The sequence below is a fragment of the Buteo buteo genome, chromosome 2 (assembly GCF_964188355.1).
Source record: "Buteo buteo chromosome 2, bButBut1.hap1.1, whole genome shotgun sequence".
Taxonomy (NCBI): Eukaryota; Metazoa; Chordata; class Aves; order Accipitriformes; family Accipitridae; genus Buteo; species Buteo buteo.
In genome coordinates this window covers 47,900,109-47,923,844 of record NC_134172.1, presented here as the reverse complement: position 1 = coordinate 47,923,844, position 23,736 = coordinate 47,900,109, and the positions used below count along the sequence as shown (strand labels likewise).

The 23,736-nt window shown below is 43.3% G+C and overlaps 2 protein-coding genes across 9 annotated transcripts in view; one reads left to right on the top strand and one right to left on the bottom strand.

Annotated features, from left to right (window-relative positions):
• CAPN7 (calpain 7) overlaps positions 1–15,300 on the top strand; it is a 43,515-nt gene extending 28,215 nt beyond the window's left edge. For 4 of the 6 annotated variants that reach the window (XM_075053681.1, XM_075053646.1, XM_075053663.1 and 1 more), the window contains 3 exons: positions 2,000–2,130; positions 3,318–3,410; positions 3,493–7,745. In XM_075053681.1, coding sequence (XP_074909782.1) covers positions 2,000–2,130; positions 3,318–3,410; positions 3,493–3,637 — 369 coding nt within the window. In that variant the 3' untranslated portion in view covers positions 3,638–7,745. Of the gene's footprint in view, positions 1–1,999; positions 2,131–3,317; positions 3,411–3,492; positions 7,746–14,759 lie in introns of those variants that run through there. The other 2 variants (XR_012653926.1, XR_012653924.1) reach the window with 2 other exon arrangements.
• The window catches only part of SH3BP5 (SH3 domain binding protein 5), an 83,160-nt gene that overhangs the window by 20,687 nt on the left and 38,737 nt on the right, over positions 1–23,736 (bottom strand). For 2 of the 3 annotated variants that reach the window (XM_075053774.1, XM_075053766.1), the window contains 5 exons: positions 20,114–20,244; positions 16,047–16,089; positions 13,842–14,061; positions 10,323–10,583; positions 8,192–9,624 (listed from right to left, as the gene is read on the bottom strand). In XM_075053774.1, the coding sequence (XP_074909875.1) occupies positions 9,443–9,624; positions 10,323–10,583; positions 13,842–14,061; positions 16,047–16,089; positions 20,114–20,244 (837 nt within the window). In that variant the 3' untranslated portion in view covers positions 8,192–9,442. Of the gene's footprint in view, positions 1–8,191; positions 9,625–10,322; positions 10,584–13,841; positions 14,062–16,046; positions 16,090–20,113; positions 20,245–23,736 lie in introns of those variants that run through there. The other variant, XM_075053783.1, reaches the window with a different exon arrangement.

The following is a 23,736-nucleotide window of genomic DNA, read 5'->3' as shown; positions in this document are numbered from 1 at the left end:
GCAAGACTCTGACAAACGGACTTAGGATGGCAATATCACAATACATTACTGTTCCTAAGTTTTGCAAAAACTTCTCAAAGGTCTGTAACCATTGGGATAAGCACTCACATTGCCAAACAGGATTAAGGCAATATACCCATCATACATTTCATGTAGAAATGCTCCCTGAGAGTACAGCAGCAGAGGCAAGAGCAAAAAACTTCACTGAAATTAAGTCAGAAGCCCAGGCAGTTCTGGGGTCAGCTGCTGTTCATATTTCAGCTGTCAACATGAGCTGCAGTTGTATCTTCAGCTGAAGTATAAATATAGCCAAGAGCTCACAGGATAAAGTAACTTGTGTATATTTTAATGTATTAGCACTTTTATCCTCAAGAGAGAATAAGTCAGCAGCTGTTAACTTTAATCTCTGTACCCACCATGCATACCCTGGGGAATCCTACTATAGGCAGAAGAAGTCTTCTGTCCAAACCGTAACTTTTTCAGGAAGAAAGAAGGCAGGCTAGTTTGAGCCACAGTGGAACAGTCAATTTTCTAGGATGCTCATGCCTGAAGCCAAGGATTACATTACTTTGTGTCGTCAGGGGGACGTGCTGGCTTGCAGCTAGGCTCTTGAGTTCAGGCAGTGCTTTGTACCAGCTGTTATTTCTGGAACAGGCCCTTGAAGCTAGCCTGTTCTGGAGAACAGTAAGTGACTAGAGAGATTCCTGGGAACAGAGAGATGATTTGCTTGGTTCTTCCAGAAACCATTGTCCTTTTTGGCTCTTAAAAACTGGGCTTAAGTTGGGGGAATGCTTTAAGAGGTCAAAAACTCATTGAAGGTGACTAGCCTGTTTGAGGCAGGATATCTGTTTTATGTTGTATTGTGTTTCAAAAGAAAATTAAGTATGTGGCAGCCTCCTATTAATTATTTGAATATGTCTGTCTAGCATTCAAATAAAAGGCATGTTCTATCTATCCAAGGCCAGCTCTGTCTTTATGATTAAATACAAAAAGTTAGTTGCCTGTGCTTAATGCTTCTTTGGTGCTTGCTTAGCAGTCAGCACACTTAAGGAGAAACTAATTCACAGTTTACCAGTAAAACCAAGTTCTGTTAGATGCCTTATACTAAAGTTGAGTGGTCACCTCTGGAGCTCATCAAGCCCTAGGGTGATTCCTGGAAGTGCTGTGGAGATGGAAAAGGCCTGGAAAGCTAACACCACACATCTGTTTTAGGTACCTGGGTAGTAGCACATTGGGGGTTTTTGGACACTGAGTAGAGAAATTAAATCACAAGAAAAAATGTTGCTCCTTGCTCATTTGACAGAAAGGGGAGGAAAGTAACAGGAGAAATGTATCTATCTATCTTGGCTATAAATTTGTGTGAATGTCTAGCATGTCTTGCAAGTCTAACCTTTCAGTTTAATGACTAGCAGGAGGAACTTGTAAACAGATGGCCTGTTTCTCAAACTCTGAGCAGTAGTTTTCCTCTTGTATGTCTTTGTCCTTGTGAAATCTGTCCTTATGAATATCTATCTTGTCCCTGTAATGCTCGTTTCCAGAGTACAGAGGTGAATGCGCAGGGCTGGAGGCAGTGATTTCAAAGGCAAAGGTTGCAACACAAGTAGTGTTGTACTTCCTGTACCACTGTTGTTTCTCATTTAGCAAAACAGAGGAGCATCTGAGCAGAAAAAAATAACCTGCATAGTCCAGTAGTTACAGGGTAGACGAGAATATAGACCTTTCGTTAGATGCAGTTTGTCATAGTCAGAAACAGTCACTTGTTACTTATTTAATGTAAGCTGAAAAAAATACAGTACACTTGTAAGGGATCTAAGGCTTTGATTGAGGTGGGTGGAGGACTGCAGTGAAACTCTGACCACTTAACGCAATCTTTCACTTGCACTTTAAAAAATCAGTGACCTCTAAAGTGAGAGGAGCCTATAGTCTTGTTTGTGTGTATAAATAAGCAATAAAAATCCTCAGGATATAAAGTATTTTCTGTACTTTTGACTTCTTTCAGGTTAATGGACAGTGGAAAGGTCACAGTGCTGGAGGATGTGGAAATTTCAGAGACACCTACAAAAATAACCCCATTTATCAATTCCAGCTGGACAAGAATGGACCACTACTAATTGAACTACGGGGACCAAGGTTTGTAGCGAATAAGTGTGCATCAACATAGCAAGAGTATTACATGCTAAAGATAAAGCTTTGTCAGTATCCTCCATGGGGAGGGTGGGAAGCTCCCTGAAAAGCTAGAAGATTTAGGACTAGTTATATTTCTAACTTCACCATCAATAGCGATTTAAACCTGCCCATTTGCTACTGAGGAAATCCTTGACCTACAAGGAAGGCAGGAGCCTTCTTTCTCTTTAGTTTTGGGTATAAGCAGAGCTAGGCTTTGCATAGAAGGGAAGAAGGTACAAAGGACTTTTTCTTTCTCTTAGAACTTATTATGATCATAATTCCTTTTCTTTTGTAGTAGAACTAATATGCAGGATACTAAACCCTTACAGGTCTCAAACAACAGCCTATGTAGTAGCTTCAGCTTCAGAAGTGCATTTACTCTGCCACTAGCAGCCCAGAAGTATTGGATGTCAGTGCCTTATAGAATAAACCTACACAGGTCAAATTCCTTTGGCAAAATTCATGATCTACCTCAAAATACCACTATACAGCACTTCTAAATACCAGCATCCCCTGACATGCAGTCAACTGTTTCATCTTTTGCAAATCTGTACAGTGGGCCCCACAAATAGGCAGCACTTTTCTATCCATCCTCCCCTTTTTGAGGAAACACCTCTCATGAAATGAAGATGAGTGCAAAGGTGTGGCTATACTGTTCCACTAATTGAGCAGTTTTTTGTATGCATTTTTTCCTACACTTGCAGATCATATTCAGGTAGTTTGAATGACAGGGGCAGTGGTGCCTGTCACATGTTAAAGGTAGTAGACAAACTGTCCCAAGTTATAGTGCAACATGAGAAATTCTGCTGTGATCGCTGACATTGATTCCTCTGACAGCAATCCGATCACACCCCAGGATCTGTGCTGTGTGTCACCACAAGTTTAACTACTTCAAGTCTACTTAAATGCAGAGGCAGACTTCTAGCAGGCATTTTCCATATAGTCTAGTTCCAAACCTTAAACATGTTCTGCCTTCCTCCAAATTCTACATTCATGTCATGCTAAGTTTGACTTAACGTTTCTGTCACAAATGTGACAAAACTTTTAGATGTCTTCCAGTTACACTGTGTAGTTTTTAATAAATAGCCCTCTTCATGGTAATCCTGATGACCAAAATAACTAAAGTTAACAGTCTGTCATGTCACTTGCAGGCAATACAGTGTTGGTTTTGAACTCATCACAGTCTCGACAGTAGGAGATCCTGGTTCCTATGGCTTTCAGAAAAAGAGCAGCGGTGATTACAGGTAATACTCACTTAATGCAGTTTTAAGAAGTTTGAAACATACTTCAGATCTTAGTTCTAACAGGTAGTTTCTTTTATCATAGGTGTGGATTTTGCTACTTGGAAGTGGAGAACATATATGCTGGAGTTTACAACATTATCCCCACCACATTCCTGCCTCAACAAGAGGGTCCTTTTTTCTTAGATTTTAACAGTGCTACTTCTCTTAAGGTGTCACAGCTGCAGTGAGGAGACAGATCGGTGCATTACTGTTTAAGGAGGTGTTTTTGATCTGTCCTGCAGTCTGAGAACAGGTGAATAGCTCTTACTACACATACGCATAAAAGAAAATTACATTCTAAGTTAGAACCAAAAGCATGGAATCACTGATTTACCAGTTAATTGTGGTAGACAGCTGTGGTTTTTGCTGCTATGGTATTGGACTGAGCACTGTTCAACAGGCTTGTGAACAGGCTAAAATACTTAAATTCAAATGAACTGGCAGAACTCCATTTATTGCAATTTTTCTACACTTCAAATCAAAGCCTAGTGAGTTAAGAGAAAAACTAACATTGAAAGTCTCTTCTCCCAAAATACAGGGTATATAGGTTTAAGATTTTATTCTTAAAAGTAAACATGTAAGAAAAAATTTTCTTGCGTATTCTGCTTATTCAGTCTCAGGACCAAATAGCTTTTACTACGTATTTGTGCTGCTATCTTGAATGTTTTCACCACTGAACTAGTTCTCACATCTAAATGTAAATTTATTACCGCTGAGCACATAGTATTCCAGACTAACATGTTCAGCTTATCTAAAGTATGTATATAGGAGTAAAGAAAGAAGATGATTCTGACTTTAGCTATTTCTAAATGAAGAACAAATGGCTTCACTCATTATATGTATTTTGAGAGCTGTTATTTCATATCTGTATTACTTTAGTACATAATACTACAGCACAAGGTACTCTGTGGCTTCCTTCCTACTAGCTGCAAGACCTAGTTTGATCCAGATCAGCAGTAAAAACAGGAGGTTATCCAGCAGCAGCAGTACAGACAGTGCAGCACATCCTTGTTTTAGCAGGTGTGAAAGGTTTTCATCTAAAGGTGCACTGTAAGATTCTTTGTATCTACTGATGTAGTCTCATTTGCTGGTGCGAGGAGGTAGGGAATTACCCACCATCAGCATCCCAGCAAAGAAATGTTTTTATCCTCAACATTTTTATAAGTATTCAGCTTGTAGGGGAAGGATCATTCAAACCTCTCCCCCTAATAAACCACAGATGCAAGAAATGCACTTGCAGATCCCATTATACAAGACATCTTTTAAAGGGTACCTTTTTCTTTTAAGTTGAAACCAGTGAATTAATTGAGTCCTTGACCAGTGTCATCAATAGGAGTAGGGTCAAAGTTCTTAAGAAAATAGTGGAAGTGGGATTAGTCCAGAATAAGATTTTTTTAGAAGCCTACTATCTGTGCTCTTCCTCCAGAAGATCTATATACATTGTATCTGAAAAGGATTTAAAGATAACCAAGTTTTTCTTTTTAATTTAAACACTAACTGCCTCACTGATTCTAAAATGTATTGGTTTCTGTCTTTTTACAAATGGCAGACTTAAAATTCCATTATATTTGACAGTTGGGGGAGAAGGTGTTTTTAAAACAGCCACAGGACGTTCCCTGCCATTCAGGTTGGTTTAGCAGTTTTCCAAGCAAAAAGGTAGCATTTAAATCTTACTTTAGAGCACAGGTGCTATTTGGTCATTGGGAAACTAAGCACACATGCTACAGGAGCACCAGAAATATGATCTGTGGGCTAAAATTGTTCCCAGAGAAGTCTGCTATTAGCCCTCTCCAGAAAGTACAAGATCCTTTTGTTTCATTTCCTTCATCAGACAGCTGCTTAACAAATGTCTAGCTTTAAAAGGGCATTGAAAACACATGCTTTTGAAAACACATGCCCTTCTGACTGCAGTTCTCTGAGACCATCTGGGCTAGGAAATTTGTGACACATTTGTCACAGTGTGGCTGACTTACCTTCTTTTGCAGGGAAGTTTCTGATGATTATTGCAACAAATCAACAGAGGGAACAGCATGGGCATAAGCTGAGCAAAAATCAGATTAGGTTCTTTGTGGTTATCCTTGACCTTTAGAGTACGTGCCAAGGACTGCTTCATCCCTACAAAATTAAAATTTCATCAACTCACATTTTCCCTACAAATGTGTGTTAAGTAAGTTTTTAGCTCAGGCTAAACCATAGTGGCAATGGAGACCTGCATATATTTTATCACCTATGAAGTTAGAGGTAGTTAGGAAGTCTCAACTGAGTATCTTTTTGACAGTACAGAAGGCCAGAACTGCCTGCTTTCAGTACTAAGTTCTTGCACAGCCTCGCTGTCTGAGATCAAGTTGGTAGACTTGCCTACAGTAAAATCTGTTGTTTGTCTCTTGTAGTTGGTTTCTACTCTGCAGGAAGGGGTTTTTCTTCCCCTCTCCCCCCACTCCCCAAGCACAAGCTAGTGCCAAAGCTTATGCTAGATGAAACAAGCATAAGGCTCAGCTTCCATACTGTGCTAAACTAAAACCAAGGAACGTACTCACTTTCTTAAAGCCAAAGGCATTAAGGACAAAGGATCCTGTCCCCACCAGGATACACTAACAGTTCTTAAATGTACAGTACAGTTCGTGGATTGGGCTCATCCCCATAACTGCACAGGATTTAAGCCTAGTATCAGTGTCCTTTATAACATAAGTTCTATTCAAATATTGTACCTACATAGGCTGCTAGAATACCATCACTGTACATTTCCTTTCAGATGTAGAACAGGACACTCAGGTAGAGCATTTAAAAGGAAACACAGAATGTTCTTATAAATTCTAGTCCATAGATTTTGGTTGTGGCAAATTATTTTACAACAAAACTTTCTTGCCTTTTTTTGGTAGAAAAAAAATGTTCATGTAAGCACTTTACATACTTCTATATTTTTTCCACAAATAGATCTGGAAAAAATATTGGAAAGTGAACTGATCCTTAGATTTTAACACAGCCTCAAGCCAACATCTAGGTTAAGCTTTTCTTTCCCCTACAACATTTAGCCATTTTTGATCCATATGACAGAGAATATTAGATGCTGATGAAAGCATGAAAATGTTACATAGCAAGACTTTTAGAAAGGAATAAGGCCTGCGTGTGTAAATATTCAAATAGCTGCACAACAGCTCAGACTGTAACAAGGGTACGTTGGTCATGTTACTTTATTTCTAGTTAGACAGTCATGCATCTCTTGACCCTTAAGTCTCCTCTGCCAGTAAACATGCAATTCAAGCCTTTAAACGTTAAAATACAAAGCCTCATAAAATATACCAACAAGTATCCTGCACTCCTGAGTTGTTTGTCACACACCGTACAAGTCTGAACTACTGCCTGAGCTATAGAACAAGGGGGTAACTGATAAAGTGAAAGCCAGTTACTACTGTAAGGGGCTTTAAGAGGATTTACACTTTCGTTGATTGACTAAGAGAAGACTACTACAAAGAAATTATTTTTAATTCTCTATCAATCAGCAGTGCAGAGGGATAACTGGAGATAGCCTCTTCAGAAGTTTTGGCATTCTCCTTACTTATGCACTGCAAAGGCTTTTTTTTTTTTTTTTTTTTTTTAAATCCTACTTTAAAGCTCTATACAAGACCCCATAATGCTGCTGTTTATAGCTCAGGGTGAGACACCCCAGTGACACACACTTCCCCCAGTTTGTTTTGTTAGGAAGACCCAGGTTAATCCTTGGTTAATCCGATCCATCAGTCCTCAAAGACTCAGTGAGAGGTGTAGTAGCATGGATGAATGGTATCAACAGCTTCTATCCCATCTGCCCTATGAGTCTCAGAGTCAGTTCTAGTTTCCTGATGCAAGTTTCATGTAACTATTTTGTATAGTAATTATGCAGTTGACCACACAATCTATGCAGTGTTTGAACAGCCAGCTGTTTAGAATTAAGTTTGTGTACATATAGTAGAGGTTTTCATTGCTTAGTCAAAAGGACATTTATATTGTTTGTTTGATAATACCAAAGAGAAGTAGAATGCCTAGGTTAACATTTACTTTATACATTCTCACTTCAGGGCAGCTGAAGTGATCACATATACTTTGATACACCAAAGGTTTATTTTTATATCCATGAAGGCAGCCACCATCATGTTACACTTCAGAATGCATAAAGAGCTCCAACAGAAAAGTAACTGGAGAAAGCTTGTTCCTTTGCCTGTACTCCATAGTGATGTATGTTCATTTAAGTTTGTCGTATTTATAATTATGGCTTTTATGAAGTTTAAAATAAAATTAGTTTTCCATTAATTTATTAGACACACAGTTCTGCCTGTTTGCTTGCACGTTTGAAGGGTGATTTACCTGCCAAGTCCAGGGCTCGCCAAAGGAAGGCGGCTGCGGCAAGATCTTTAAGCAAATCTTGCAGAAGCATGGTGTAAAAGTAAGGGTATGGTGGGTTCCACACCCTTCTATACTTCCTGATCAATGGTTTTACCCTGCTGGGAGCTGAACCCTATCAGGACACATGCAAGGCAGCACACACAACTATTTTTATATCCTGCTAAACATAAAATTAATTCATTGCCCAAGTGCAGGGAGGTTCAGTTTCCAGTCAGAACTGGCAAGATGAGAGGAAATTTACCAAAGAGTGACACCAGGCTGCAGTCTTTGACTGGAAGTGCATATTTAAAGACTAAACTTGCTCCAGGAGAAGAATCAGTTCTTAGCACTTGAAATACACTTAGCTTGCACAGACTCGAAAATGTGGAAAACAAAAATGTTTACTGTAGTGTGAAGAATTTTACATTAACTTTGAGAATAGATACACAAGCTGTGGCAGGGACAAAATACAACAGGACTGCAAAAACATAGAATAGAAAATACTTTGGGGGTAATACTAAAATTTCCATCAAATTAACGATATAAACTGACATCTTAGATAAAATGGTGCTTTCAGAAATGCTTAGCCACCAAAACTGAAGAGTCCTAGGATTTTTACTACCACTTATTAGCATAATTACCAGACACTACTACTGCCTAACAGCTGCTGGCAAAACATGCCCATGCCCTTTCTAGTTTTATTGAACACTTTCTCTAGGGCATACTAAAATCCCAAGTCCCTTTAACAGTTATAAAACCCCACACAGTACAACCTACAGAGAAGCTTAAGAACACATTGTCAATCTACACCGGCAATTCCTTTTCTTCATGCATATTTCAAAGGTGAATCCCTTATCATAACTCCTGAAAACATCTATGACTCCCATTTTCGAGCAAAAAACCAAAGTGCTGAAAAATAATACTTCACTTTTCAGGGGAGGAGAAGGGAAGGGGCCAATCAACTCTTTTTGGTCACTGAAATCACCCTCAGAGTCTAAGGCAGACTCAGGAAGGTGGCTAGAAAGGGCCTACCACTGCTGAGTGTCACCATCCCCATTCTGTCCATCTCATAACACCCATTTTTATAGGTGTGACATCTTTATCCTTTCTGTGAGCACCGGAAGAGTGAAGGCTTTTAGACCCCACACATGCAACAGCTTTCCTGTATACAAAATATTTCTACAGTTTCAGCATAATACAGACAAATACAGATGTTTAAAGAATATGCCACTTATACTCAAGAGATCCACTGTATCTAAAGAGCATTTCATTCTACAAAACTGAAGCCAAACTGCTCTCTGCAAATGTCTGGCTTGAATTTCAGACCCCCTACTGGCACGAATTTACACGGGAACATTACTTATTGCTTCAGCCAGGCTGCTACAAAACAATTTACAAAGTCTGTGAAATATGAGCACAGCTTAAACATTTCATAACTTGTCCGGCCTATAAAGGATTTACTGAATAAAAACTTCAGCCCTCCACATCAATTAGACTTCTTAGTGCAGTTTTAAATTCTTAGAGTAAACGCTTAAGATTTGGCATATATTATTGGCACAATGTTCTTCAAACACTTAGAAGTTCATGTATAAATATTTATACTCCCATTAATCAGGACAGGGCACAAGGAGGACTCAGCCAATCTGGGCAGCTTTTCTGCCTGCACATATTCCCTCTTTGATTTTCATGCACTGAAGGGAGAGCTGCTTCATTCGGTTATCCAGAGCCAGCCCCTCAGTGGAGCTGCTCCTGTTGCTGCTCCTATTCTTGTTCACTCTGTCGCTTGTCTTGTTCTCAGCCCCTTCTGCCCTATCCCCTGCAAAGAAAGGATTAAACTAGATGTTAAACCCGGATTTCATTCTGCAGCTTAAGCTTCAGTGGGTGCTTCTGCAGCTTCCTTTGCCAAAGTGCGCAAAAAAAAAAAAATTATAGGAGCAGGAGCAAGATGCTTTAATGAAACCGAAGTTGGCCTTCCAAGCCGTGTTTGTCTTGTGCACTGCATCAGCAAATTACAGTGTAAACAGCCTTAGGTTGGAGCACACAAGAGCGGTGGTAATCCTCTAGTCTGAATTTGTCAGCAAGGGCTGGCAGAGCCTGCAAGAGGTTCCTTTTGGCATGTTATTTCTTTTCTTTTTTTTTTTTTTTTTTTTTCCTGGAAAGCAGAATTTTCAGCAAGCAGGACAGTAATTTAAGAAAAAAATTAAACTCAGATTTTCCTTAAAATAAACATACCATCAGAATCCCACTGATCGCTTATTTCATGAGAAACCTCGAACCCCTCCACTGAGACAGAACTGGGGAACCTTCCCAGCCAGGAGAAAAATAATGAAAACATTTTAGATGTCATCGTTAACTGTGGGATGCAGGGCCTTCCAGAACTGCCTTCCCCAAGGAAGCAGCCAACAGGTCAGAGCTCAGTGAGCTGGCGATATGCCTAGGGGAGCTGAGAAGGTTTTCCTGCTCCCTTTATAAAGCTGAAAAACATAGGCCCAGGGCGTATCCAGCTGTGCGTACCTCTTTCAGCTTCGCACTCGGGGGAGGATGCCCCGCTGCATTCACTTCGGGGGCCGAGGACAGGAAAGATCATCCCAAACTCGGAGAGGGATACAGGGCTGGGCAGATCCAGGCTTCCAGGTCGCGTTGCAGGAGGAAACTGAGTGGGCACCTCACAGGGGCTCGTAGGACCAGAGCTGAAGCTGGACACCGACTGAGTTTCCGAATCTTCTTCGGATATGAAGCTGCTGCCATTGTCATCCTCAAACACTTCTGAAGCCACTGCAATGTTCAAAGAATATTCCAGTTAGCAAACCTACCCCCCTCCTGCACCTTCCTGGGCAACAGGAATTTCTCAGGTTTGCATCTTCTGTACGTGCATGCACTGCTAACCCACGGGCTGCCTCTTCTCAAACTCTGCCCTCTTTGCAAAGCCTTAACCCAGCATTTCATACATGGATTGTGAAGGCCTGATTCTGCTTGGAGGAACAGCACACCTGCCAGACATGCCCTGCAAGACCAGCTCTACACCAGCTACTGCTCCTCGTGCCAAAATGGTCTTGGATTTTTACTGTTCCTGCTGTCCTCTGCCCAGCTGGCCTTGTTCACTTGACTTCAGTACATAAGTCAGGCCAGGGCCTAGTCCCCTGTGCCCGCCTTAGCCAGCAGCATCTTGATCCCAGCACAGACTCCTGGTTATTTAAGGCACTAATTAGAAGGCAGATTACTTCCACCTTATCTTCCCACTTTCACAGTTAAAATCCAGCATGAACTCCCAAGATCTCTTTTTGGATGAGGATCACCAAGCAAGACCAAGTTAAAAAAAGTCCCACCCACATATATGATTTTCCCTGCTCATGTTTGCTCAGATCTGAATTCTCATTAAAGCAAACCAACTCCAAACTGTCTGGCTAGATTAAGCTGCAGGCTCTTTGTTAGCAACAGGAGGAGGAATCCATTAATGAAGGTTCCATTTTGTGGAACATAGAGGGTGTAGATTTTGCTAAAATTCAACATTTTTCAATCTTGGCTCATTGTGGGATTGGGACCTATGAACCAAAGGGTTCTGCATGCAAGTAGCCCCACTGGAATCAGAAAGTTTTTTGTTGCGCAGAGGCTGATGCATGTAAAAGGGTGGGCTGGAATCACACTGGTCTGAAGAAGTCCCACAAACAGCAAGACATTTACAGTGACCCGAGGTTATCTTCAATGACGCCTCCTTGCAATTCCTGCTATTGTTAGAGAGGCTCAAACCCAGCTTGAAAGAGCAGCAGGAGCAAAGCAGCAGCGTTAACAAAATGACTCAAAGGAGAAGTTTCAAAGTAGTTGTTCTGTTACCCCGGCAGCCTGGGGCTCACTTGCACCACTCGGACACAAAGGGTGCAAACAGAAGCAGCTACCATCGTGGTTATTTTGGAGATGTTATGCTTCTTTCTGCTGCATTTGCACATTGCAGAACTGACCTAAAAGGCTTCAAACATAAAATGGGTAACAGCATTATCCACCTTCCTGAGCCCCCTCCAGGGCACTTTGTGCTCAGAGACAGTTTGTTGTGGTTTGGGTTTTGTTGTTTTCCTTTTAATGATGTTGAATCCAAGACTGCAGAGTGGTCTTTCTTCTCACATGGTGTGTTTTATCAATATATGGTGAGCAATACAGGTAACTTTGCAGGGGGTGAAAGCAAAAAACAGTTGGGCAAAAAAAAGATGTTTCCAATTACAGGAGTCCTCTACTTGGCAAGAGGCACTGACACCAGCTAGTCTACAGCAAGCGCAACTTATCACAATCTAAACTTACCATACCACACAGGAGCATCTGCTAGGGCCAGAAACTCTTGCTGATGATGAGGTGTTTTATTCAACTCCAGCAGACAGAAATCAAGATGTAAAAGGGCGTTGGCAGAAAACCCCCACATATTACTACACGTGAGAGCTTAACCTGTCGAGGCTATTTTGGTTATTATGTCTGGCAGGCTGCTAGTCCTGCCCTGTTGTAAACCAGTTCTGCGCTGGCGCTAGACACAACCTGGAGTCCTTCCACATAGATCAGACTGCACTCAAAGAGAGGGATGTGCCATCCTTGCCTGCAGCCTCAGCAGCGACCAGGAGGGCCAGCAAGCGGTTGCTCCAAATTACCTTTCCTGGCTCTTTCTGCCCCTACATACCAGGCCCCTGAACTCCTTCAGCACAAGAAAACCCTCACCACAGTTATACTTAAGGCTCTCGGGAGGCCTTCTGCATGAGGAGGGGGGACTTGTGGGTATCCAAAGAGACAATCCCTAACTCAGAAAGGCTCAACCTTGGGACTTAAGAAGTCAGAAGATAAGCAGCCATACCAAAACTCCACTGCATCTGTGGGCCCAGACACCACGATCGCTCGCTGTGGCAAATCAGGTCCCAGGTGCACAGTACTGAGTGAGGAAGCTCCAGCACATTGTGCAAAAACTCCTGCCACTGCAGAGGACTGAGGCCAGCCCAGAGCTGCCTCCCAGCTCCCACAGCACCGCCAGGCTGCACCACGGACCTACAGAGCCTCGGCACTGGTACACGAGAGCATTGCACATTCAGCCTTCAGGTCATGTAATTAGTAACTCCTGCAATCCTGACCTAGACTTTTCCCTGCAGAAATGGAGCTGAAATACAAATTAAAATGGCAATTGTGGGACTCGGCAGCAAAAAAGGCTTTCTGCATCAAGAAGGGGACAAAGTGTCCAGGTGGGAGGAAAAAGTGGGCCACATGCAATGTCCATCTATCCACTTTCACCCAGAGCCAGGACAAAAGCAAACTTACAATGCAACAGACCATTCCAATCTTTCCAGCCCAAGCTCCCCACGTGCCACCAGAAAGCAGAAGTTACCTAGGAACTTGCTCAGTGGTTGCTGCTGTCACCCAAGAGAAACGTCTCTCATACAGAGTCTCAGTACACTGCATGAGCGTATCACTGCTTCTTCACTTTCCTTGTTCACAGCACACATACTCTGCTGAAATCACATACTGGCAAAAGATCCTACAGTGCAAAGGAGCTTATCCTTTCAGCCCCTCTGTCCAAACGCTGTGCCCTTCTGTACTACTGTAGCTGCAACTTTAGTCCCTTTGCCACAAGCCCAGCACTGCAAGACAAGCACTTGATCCAAAAGGTCTGTTTCCAAACAGTGCTGCCACCTCAGCAACCTCACTGAATGATCTACAACAGCCTGCAGTCACCCCAGGTGAGTCACCGACAGCAGCATCACTGGCTTAAAAATTAGGACTGTGCTTTGAAGTGCATTAATTTTGTTCCTTTCATTACAACACTGTACAAAACCCAGCAGCAATGCTAAAGGAACAGCTGATGCATTTCAACTCATACCCCTTCCCCTTGAAAACTGGCTATTAAAGAATACAATAAACTTCAGCAATAATAATAAGTGTAATAAGTTAGCCACAATCCCACAACAGCCAGCAAATTTCAAGCTGCAGAATATGCACAGCATCCTTCATCTCAGCATTTCTAACGATGCCCACGGGATATTCACAGGCACAGGAGCACTCAGTACTCACTGGAGATGGTGTCCGACTCCGGTTTACTTGCTGACAGGTCTTCTACAGAGATATTGCTCCCTTCAGCACCCACGCCACATCCTCGGGGCCCCATGGCAGTGGACCGCCTCCTCTCGTGAATCTCATCTGAGATCATCTCCAGGTTTTTCAAGGCAGTCTTATACTCTCCCTTTGCTAGGGCCAGTTTTGCCTGCAGGTCATCCACTGTTTTCTTCAGTTGCTAACAAGGAAGACAGGTATTAGATGTGCTTTCATTATGAAAGACGCACAGTATGCAGTTCTCCATTATGTGTACACGTGACTTCGCTCTGCACAGGCAAGCTAGCATAAACCACGGTTGGTATCTAGCTGGTGGGAGAGTTCGTAATTCAAGAGTACCCCAGTGCAAGCAGTGGCACTTGTACAGGAGACAGGAGCATGGCAAACCATGAGAGCCAAGGGCTAGGACTGCTTCTGGAGTGTGGTAATGGCCCCTGATTAAGCAAAGAGCAGGGGTCCGCCCATTAACATGCAAGATCTCTCGTTAACAAGAGTGCAGCTCTCAACAGTATGTCACTGCTTACCCCACAACCACCCCTAAGGGTTTGCTGGCAGCCCCTGCCTGCAGGGCACAGCATGGCTGTGGGTCGTCCCTAAAGGGGCTAAGCCTCGCTCTCCTCTGAGCACCAAACGCATCACTTCTTGGTCACTAAATCTGCAGACCAGAAAGCCTCAAACCCCGACAACTGTAATACAGCAGTTTCTGTATCCCCATGCACAAACCTCACTCTACAGCAAGGGCAAAAGTGTTGTACACCCTGTGCCCCAAAGGTAAAACACTGCTTGGGTATCGACAGCTGTCTCAACTGTTTTATATTGTACATTAAAAGCAATCTGTGCTGTCTTTTGTATTAAATTTTACACAACCACCTTCTTTAGGAGGGCACCAAGCAGCCGTCATGGAGAAGCAACAGGACCCCCAACAGCAGGCCTTCACCCATGGAGAAAAGGAGATTTCTCAAAAGCTGCCTTTAGCCAGAAGGGATTATTGGGCTGGCACCCAGCCGAGGATGGGCAAGGCTTTGGCTCCATGCAGCGGCTGCCGACCACGGCTGCGCAGGCAGGCGAGAGAGGAGCAGGAGGCAGCCCAAGCCCAGATCCTGGTAAGGAAAAGGTGCATGCCGGAGTTTCTGTGGCCTATAAAGAGCTGTTGCATGTCAGGCAGCCCAGCGAAGGGCTCACAAAGAAGATGTGGGACATACCGTGCATCTCAGGCAAGGAATGGGAATCTGCTTCTAGCTAGGCCCCTGCTGACCTAGCACCCTGCTGGATCTTTCCTGCACCCATGGCCAACAGTGCAAAGCCACGTGCTCTACTTAGACCCTGTGCACATCCCACACGCCTACAGCACCAGCCACCACCCTTCAACTCAGAGGAGCCAGGCTCCCAGTTTTTTGGGGCCACACTCAGCAAAAGTCACTCAAATAGAAAGACAGCAAATCTTGCATTTGAATTTTTAGCGCAACATTGCTCTCCCACCCCTGGCCGCTCCAAGACTAAGGCTGTAATAGCAGGGATTACCATCCCATGCACAACTGCCATGCCCACCCTGGGGCCACGGTGCCCTGCAAGGTGTGCGCTGTGCCCAAGCACTGGCTAGACATTGTTGCACCACACAGAGTGCAGTGTGGAGATGCCAAAAAAAAAAAAAAAAAAAAAAAAAAAAAAAAAAAAAGCAGCCCTGGCAGCCTATCCAGCCACAAGGCCAAGGGCTTGACATCCCAATTCTGCCAAACCCAAAATCGGAAATTCACATGTGTGTGATGTTTGAGTACTACAAGCAGGTTACTTGTTCTGTTAATTCACCCAACCAGCGAACAGAAAAGAACATCCCAAGCACAGTTAGTCTGATGCATAAAACACAGGGGGGACACACGACCAAACCAAACCCCAGAGACTTCAGACTACAAGAAGCAAAGACAGTCAAACCGTATTTGTTTGGTTCTGGCAGTGAGCAGCAGGGTTTGAACACTTATTTCACACGAGGAAACAAAGCCTCTCTTAGTCTTTTATCTTTAAAATGTGCTTAGCAAATTGCTCAAGAGGTTTTGAATGGAATTGGTTTTGCACAGAAACGCAACACTGTTGTTGGAGCACTTTAGATGTAATTTCAGTATTTACCGTAAGCAGTAGAGAGTTTCAGATGGATCCAAATTACATACGTACCTCTAGTTGGACATAGTACTTTGCCTTGAGTTCAAAATAAGGTCTGTGGAAAAACAAAGAACAATTGTTTACAATCACTGGAATTGAATGCAGAGTACTGGAGTGGGAGTTGCTCTCTTCATAGCATTAACATAGCTATTTTGTGTTTCACTGTAATCCCAAGAGACTATCTAGATGCTAGAACACCTACGTGTGCTCTCAATGTCTCTTTTCCCCTCTAATATATTTCTCATGGGTCTTTTGACCTAAATACAAATTGCAAAATTCCAGTTTTTGGAGTTGACAGCACAATTCCTACAGGCCTAGATTCTGCAAGATATTTAAATGCAATGTCCAGCTTTAGGGCATAGGCATCCTCTCTGTATCCATCTAATTTTAGAGCCCACAACACATGTAAATTCCCCACAGAAGGTGAACCTTAGACTCCCCCATGTTCAGATGCGGGGGTGGAGGGGCAGTTCTTAGGTTTTTCAGTGGAGGAGAGAGGATGAAGGGAGGTCAGAGCATCACATGCGAAGGCACAGCACTTCCCACCAGTGGCCCATCAGGCATTTCCCTCCCGCTGCACTGCTCTCCAACAGTTTGCTTGGACACGGAAGACGGTGTCACACCTGGTCCATTTCTCACTATAGACAACAAAACTTTCTTACAAGGTTGCAGGAGGACAAGGGCACAAGAGGTACAGTACAAAGCCTAGAAAACACATTCCAGCTTCGAAGTTTTGAAGCCCACAAGCCAATATCATCCAATGTAATGCTGGGCAGCAAAAAAAGCTCCGATTTTTAGCAGAGCTCACTACACCCCCCTCCTCTCAGAAGCTCTCCTGGAAAGTATGGGAGAAAGAAACAATTAGATATGGTTTTATATGAAATGGAATGTGAACTACCCTTGCCATATTTCTACCCTGACAGCAAGACTCTTCTGAGCTGTAAGTCCTACTGTAGCTACAATTTGGACTGTGCACCAGAACTCAGGAGTGTCAAACGGCGGCCTTCTGATCCTATATGCTTTGAAGGGTTGAATTCACTACAGTCATACACAAAATAACTGAGTCACATTTCCCTAAGACTAGATTATTTTGCAGCTTCTGTGTTTTTAATCAACCCCCCTACCGCAACTAGGAGTGCACAGCCAAGTCTGCAATGTTTCCAGTGACACTGATCCAGTCAAACTGCACCTCCGCCTTCCCTCGCTGGGACACAACACAGCCAAAGTCTACACAGATGGACCTGCCAGGCACGGTAAAACACTGCAGTTAGGAGTCCGGATCCAACAGTTAAAGGACTCCTACAGACGTACCCCAAAGCAATGGGAGGGCAGAGATGCTGACAAAACGGCGTTGCAGGGAAACGTGCAGGGAAAACAGTGAAACCCACTCACCCCAAATGACCTGATTCTCTCTCTTCCTTACCCTGGTGCCAGCTGGGAGGGAATAACCAGGCTTGAGTCCTAACCTCCCATCAGTTTCCACAAGTCTGGGGGAAAAGTCCCCTTTCTATCAGTAAACAAGCACGTGTGTGTTTGTGTGGTGTGGAAAAAAAAAAATGCCGTGTATGTGCGTATGTAAACACAAATACATACACGTGCATATATGAGCAGGCATGTTTACAGGTAACAGACAAGAAAGATGCCACCTGAGCCAGGAAAAGGATACCAACAGTAGGAGCTCAAATGTAAGCACTCTTCCTCGCTCATGCCTAACACACAGCTGGGCATCTGATGCTAGCAGAAAGCAATGCACTGGCCAGGTAGGGACTCGCATCTCCTCAGGTTACTTCATTCTACTACATCCACAACCCTGTAACTATTGAAGCCTGGTCCATGACACAGCAGGGCTGGTGAATCTTTCTTCCACTGATGCAATTGGTGTCCTACATCATCAGTTGTCTAAGTCCGTGACATTGCATAGTCGAGCAAAGTGCTTTTTAGGCAGATGACAGGAGGAGTGAAAGGCACTTTGCCTAAGTCACTGGAGCAGAAAGTGACTTCCAAAAACCAGCTAACACAGGCGAGTTCATTATCCTACAGCTCAGAGGCACTGAGCCAGAAGATCTGTTGACTGTTAAGAACATGCAGCCGTGTGCACATTCATAGCTTACAAGCAAGTAAGCACCCAGAAACAAAATTAAAAGCAAAGCCAAAACAAAACAATCCAATAACCATCAACATTTTACACAGCAAATCATCTAAATGACATTCCTCCCGGCAGTCCCAGTCTTACTTTCAAATAGTAATGCTTTAAGCATATTAATCCAGACTGAAGTGAGGAGCGAACACAAATAATTTTTTGCATGGAAAAGAGCAACTCATTCAGTATGTCTACCCACAAGTTTATGGAGAGAGAGGATAGACAACATGGGCCTGAAAGGCCCAGGCATTACAGCCAAGCCTCCCGCACCACCCAGTTTGCTGGTGTTAAATCCTTCCTGAAAAACAGCTAGTAGCCAGTTACACCCTACAATACAAGCAGCTGCAAATTCAGCAGCCTCATTCCCCAGTTTTATGTAGCCACTTAATGGCACTTACGTTTTCAGCTCAGTTTCAGTTCTCCTTTACATGAAAATTGCAATGCTGAAAGAGGACTGTTGGATGTTTCCAACATCCCTGTGTAGCATGACTTCAAATACATCCACAATAAGCCTGTTCATGCCACTAGACATCTTCCACTTCAATACCAGGTTAGAATAATTGGCATTTCTGCGCACCCCTTATTAGGGGATCTCCAAAACACCCTACCTAGGTGGTTTATGCTGCAGTCAGCCCTGCTGTGAGACAAAAAGGAGTATATTGGGATCCTTCCACATACAAGTAAAAACCAGCTTGTCCTGAGGAGAATGCCAACACCCCTACAAGGGTAGTTTCAGCAAGGAAATGAAGACTCAGAAGGCAAATCACACAAGATGCAGCTGGGGCATCAGGCTCAGCACCATCATTGTTATAAAAAGCTATCTAGGACCCCACTGACAACTTGTCAGGGTCTTTATTTTAAATCTTATTCTAAGGAGGGAACTCCTAGCAGCCAAACTGCTTCTCAGACATTGCTCTTCTCCAGAGGAATCTGTCATTTAGCGATCTGATGATGTTTTTCACAGTCCTTGTGCAGTGCTAGACAGACAGCATGCAGCTCATTCTATGAAGCCATGCTGCTACACTGTTTTAGCAAACATGCTTGAATCTTCCTTGAGAAGTGCTAATCCTTTCTTGAATTGAGCAAACACCAATCAAAATAGATTTTAGCTGACCAATTTCACTAAAAAGTAATTTTTAGATGGAGGGATTAAAAGCTAAATACAGCAAGCAGATTGTTTAGACAAGCTGCAGTCTGGAAATATAAAGAAAACAACTGTGAAATATAAAAAGGATTAAGAATTGGTTGTAAACAGGGCCAAAATTTAAACAGGTTCTGAACAAAAAGCTGTTTCAGCTTCTCTGCAACAGAGCAAAACTGCACACCACAAATGCAGATACATTTATTAATGACACTTGCTGCTTAGCTATGCTCTCTGAAGTGTGTTTCCTTCCCCAAGAACAGCTCTCGGACACCTTTGCTATGGCAGCATTAGGAAGTAAACAAGTCTGATGTACAGCATGCTAGCCTGATGCAGTCTCACACCGTTCAGGTTTCTGTCACTTGCTTTGTTGCTCTCCTATCTAAAAATAAGAACTAAACTGCAAACACACCTAAACTGCAAAATATCCACACACAGAGCTCTGTGGTTCTGTAGGCAGCATCTATGTGAATCCCATGAGCCTGTTTCTCAAGTCACACGCCACCAAAGGGTTCAATGCACTAGAACAAGACAAAGAACATGCCCAGAAAAGGTTTCTTATCCCATTTAGTTCTCCTGTCTGTTAATTCAGGTGCTTCAAAAGACACTTAGAAGGACAACAAAAGCAAGGACTAATACCAGTACCAGTTCTGCTGCGAGGCTGTCACATGCAGACAGATGCCCAAAGGGAGAGGTACAAAGGGCAACACACTTTCACAAGTTCGAAAACCCGCACAGAATCGTTATCTCCCACAAACAGACTTCATCACTAAACTTGTCTCCAAGTGTAAAACCTACTTTGATTTATTGATGGCTCTTTTCAGCTTCTTCTCCAGCTGCTTCATCCTTCCCATGGCAGCATTGTATTTGGCTGCAGTCTCCTTGTGAACCAACTCACTTCTCGTTTTGGTCTGTTCTGCCTCCATGACCTTGAATAGGGAAAATACAGGGTGAGTGGCAAGACACAATGATCCATTTCTTATTATTTTAATTAACAGCAGCTTCATAATCTCTCCAATCAGCTCATGTCAGGAGAGTAAGGGTATAGAAAAAATTACTTTCAACGAACCTACTTAAAAGTCTTTTCCTGAAAGGAGCAGCAATATGTCAGATTTGCAAACACTGTGCTAGTTATGACAGAGGTGTTGCAGCTTCTTGCATAATATCTCTTACGGGAAGTTCAGAAGAGCCTCAAATTTGGGGATCATCCATACTTAAACCCAGCTAGATATTCAGGAGCAGAGCGCTGCTAGCAGAAGCCACCCAGTCGCATTTCACCACGTTACTTCTGTCCCCTCCTGCTTCTCCCGCAGGAGCCTGCCTTTCCCCGCAGGGACCCATCAGGCCGCTCAGCCCCTGGCTGCCGCGGTGCCCACCCTCAGGACACGGCTGAAAACCAGCCGCAGCCGTGGCAGGACTGAAATGCCGTTCAGCTTGAATCACCAGGCACCAGAAACAGCCTGTCCAACCACAGCCGGCCCGTTTGCAGGCCAGGAAGCCGGCTTTTCTCTTAAAAGAAAAACTGACCAGCCTGAAATCACGGTTTGAAGACCAAAAATGCAGAGAGGCTCGAGCCCCAAGCTGACACCCCTACCACGCCGGGGGGAAGCGGTGCAGGCTGGCAGATGGTTAACACGCAGCAGTCCCAGGCCCAGCACGTGAGCCGGTCTCCACGGGCGGCAAGCCAGTCGGGCTGCAGCCCTGCACACAAGCGAGCAAATTCTTCAGGCAATCGTTTCTTCAAAGCTTTATAAACAAGCGCTCACGGCCGTGGCATTTTGCAGCGATTGGGAGTCTACAAAAGTAACAGGAAAAGTAAGTGTCCCCCCATTAGCTGGCTCTGCTGGTACCCCGTAGTCACACTTTGCCAGTAATTAAATCCAGGGTGATTTTATTGTGCAAATTTGTGATGACAGAAAACGTCGAAGTCAGAAAATGTTTTCTTTAATGCACTAGCAGTCAAGATCCAGAAAGGGAGGTAAATGATATGTTTAAAGTAAGAAAAGTGGTGACACCTCTCCATCGGTCCGGCAATGAGGAGAAAGCAGGCAGTTTTCAGGCTCCCCCTCCTGCAGCTATGAAGGTATCCATACAAAAAATGGCAGGACTTGATTTTCTCCAGTACTGGATTTCAAAATGTCTCAGCTGTGAAACCAACTACTCCACAACTTCATGCAAATTTGCTCCAACTGGCTCCCACCACCAGAACGCGCATCTGAGCTCTCAGCTCCAGAGAGAATATTCAAGATATCTTGATTTTAAATAACCTCACCCACAAAGCTCTAATCTCTTGCAAGTGTCCTAGCCCTCACACTGAACTGAACAGGGAGAAGAGTACAGTCAGCTTTGACTTGCTTGGAGTGCTGCTCCCTTCACGAAAACTCTCTTTGTCCTTTCTGATGCCTAAATGAAAGCGTGAAATTGCTACATGCCAAGGCTGAACTGCATCAGCATCAACTAGAAGCTCTTGCTGCCACAACTGGAGGCCACGTTTTGCTCTCCTGCACACACCACTTACTATTAAACAAAGAAGTTGCTACAGAACTTGAAACTACAAGAAAGAAAGATTTCCAAAGGCTCTTTTGATTAGATGTAAAATAATACACTCAACTCCAACACCCTTCAACTATTTTATATATAAATAGATATAAATAAGGCACCCACTGTCAAAAAAAGGTCAACCCCCCCCCCCCCAAAACTATCACATTCCTAATAGGCTCTCTCCTGCATCCTGAAAACAAGCTGCAGCCTCTTATCTTGAACAACTGTTCGAAGGTTGATGCAATGACTTTCTGTAGCGAAATATGTCAGACAAGGCTGGTTTTAGCATGGAAATGTCTTAAATTAAAATGCAGTCTCCAAAGCCTGCACAGAAGCTGGTTCGCCTTCTTTGTAGCATGGCAAGGAAACTGCAATTTAAAAATGCCGGAAGCTACAAAATAGCGGAGTAGCTGGAATTTGCCAATGCTCAATTAAATGTCAATCCCTCACATCCATTCCTGGGGTAATATTAGCATCAACTTTGATAATTGGGATGAACCACATGATAAGTACTAACAGCATCAGAGTCATAAAGCAGGTTAGGTGTCCAGTATCGTGTTGATTTTGCACATCTTTCATATCAAACATCACAGAAATGCTCAACCCTGCAGAACTGGGATTTGAGGATGACAGATCGTAAACACTTCAAAATATCTGACAAAATATGGGATTTGCTGCCAGCCATATATGCCCACATTCATTACCCTTTCCAGAAAGAAAAAAAAAAAAAAAAAAGTTGTATACTTCATCACTGATTTCTCAAAAGGATGTAAGGAAAACCATCTCCCCCCACTCCCTTGTTTTCCTGTGGGCATTCTGCCATCGGACTCACATTACCCACACAAGCCTGCGGAGAGGCCAGAGACAGCCTGTCCCTTTCCCCAGGGACAGTGGCTCAAGGTGCATGCCCAAGGCTGAGGACAATACGGGAAGGTTATGAGGTATCTCTGTGGAGGTCCATCACCTGCCAAGATGGATTTAAGCATTTCATTCAGACAAGAAGAAACAAAAAGATCATCCACCCCTTCACAAAAGCCAGATGGGCTTTAAATAGAGAAGCTGTCCACCAGGGCAGGTTGACAAAAACAGACTGCAAGCCATGGTGCCACCTCTACATCTGAGAGGTTCAATGCACAAGCAGCTAAGGAAACCCATCACCTTTTAAAAAGGTCTTAGAAATGACCAACAAGCCTTGTGTGGGAAAGAAGTACTTTTTATCAGATCTAATAATACGGTTGGGGAAAAAGCAGTCTTATACGGACTTGTAAACAAGCTTTTGGACACAGTTACCAAATAAGCTGTTTTGTTTAACAACAGTCACTGTGCTTCTACCACCAGCCTTGCCTTGTTGATGTTCCTAAGCCATCGCAGATGCAACAGCATCACTTAGAAAAAGGCAGAGATAAAAGTGAGGATGACACCTTTTCAAATCAAGACTGCTCAAGACACACCTCTCCTCCTTACATTGTACCTGCCATTTGTACCCTTGGGGACTCTTACACAAAAACATCCAGAGTGGGTGAACATCTAGGATGCCCACACATTCACTGGACACTTCTGTAGCCCACACCTGTTCTTAATTACTAGATCACCAATTCCAGGCAGAACTCATTCTCTCAAGTAGCACAGGCTACAACTTTGGGGAAAAAAAAACCAAAACAAAATCCCACAGGTATCAATCGATTCCTCTTCTCTCCTTCCCTACCCTCTACGTCCAATCCAGATGTCTGGGAAAGGAAGGTTGGTGTAGAATATATATTTTTAGTGAGTAAGTCTGTACAAGTAGCTTTGTTCCCCCCAAAAGATTTGCATGATCTAAAGTCAAAGATGGACTCCAAGCAAAATTTCAGTAATAACAACAGGTGCAAAAGAAAAATTTA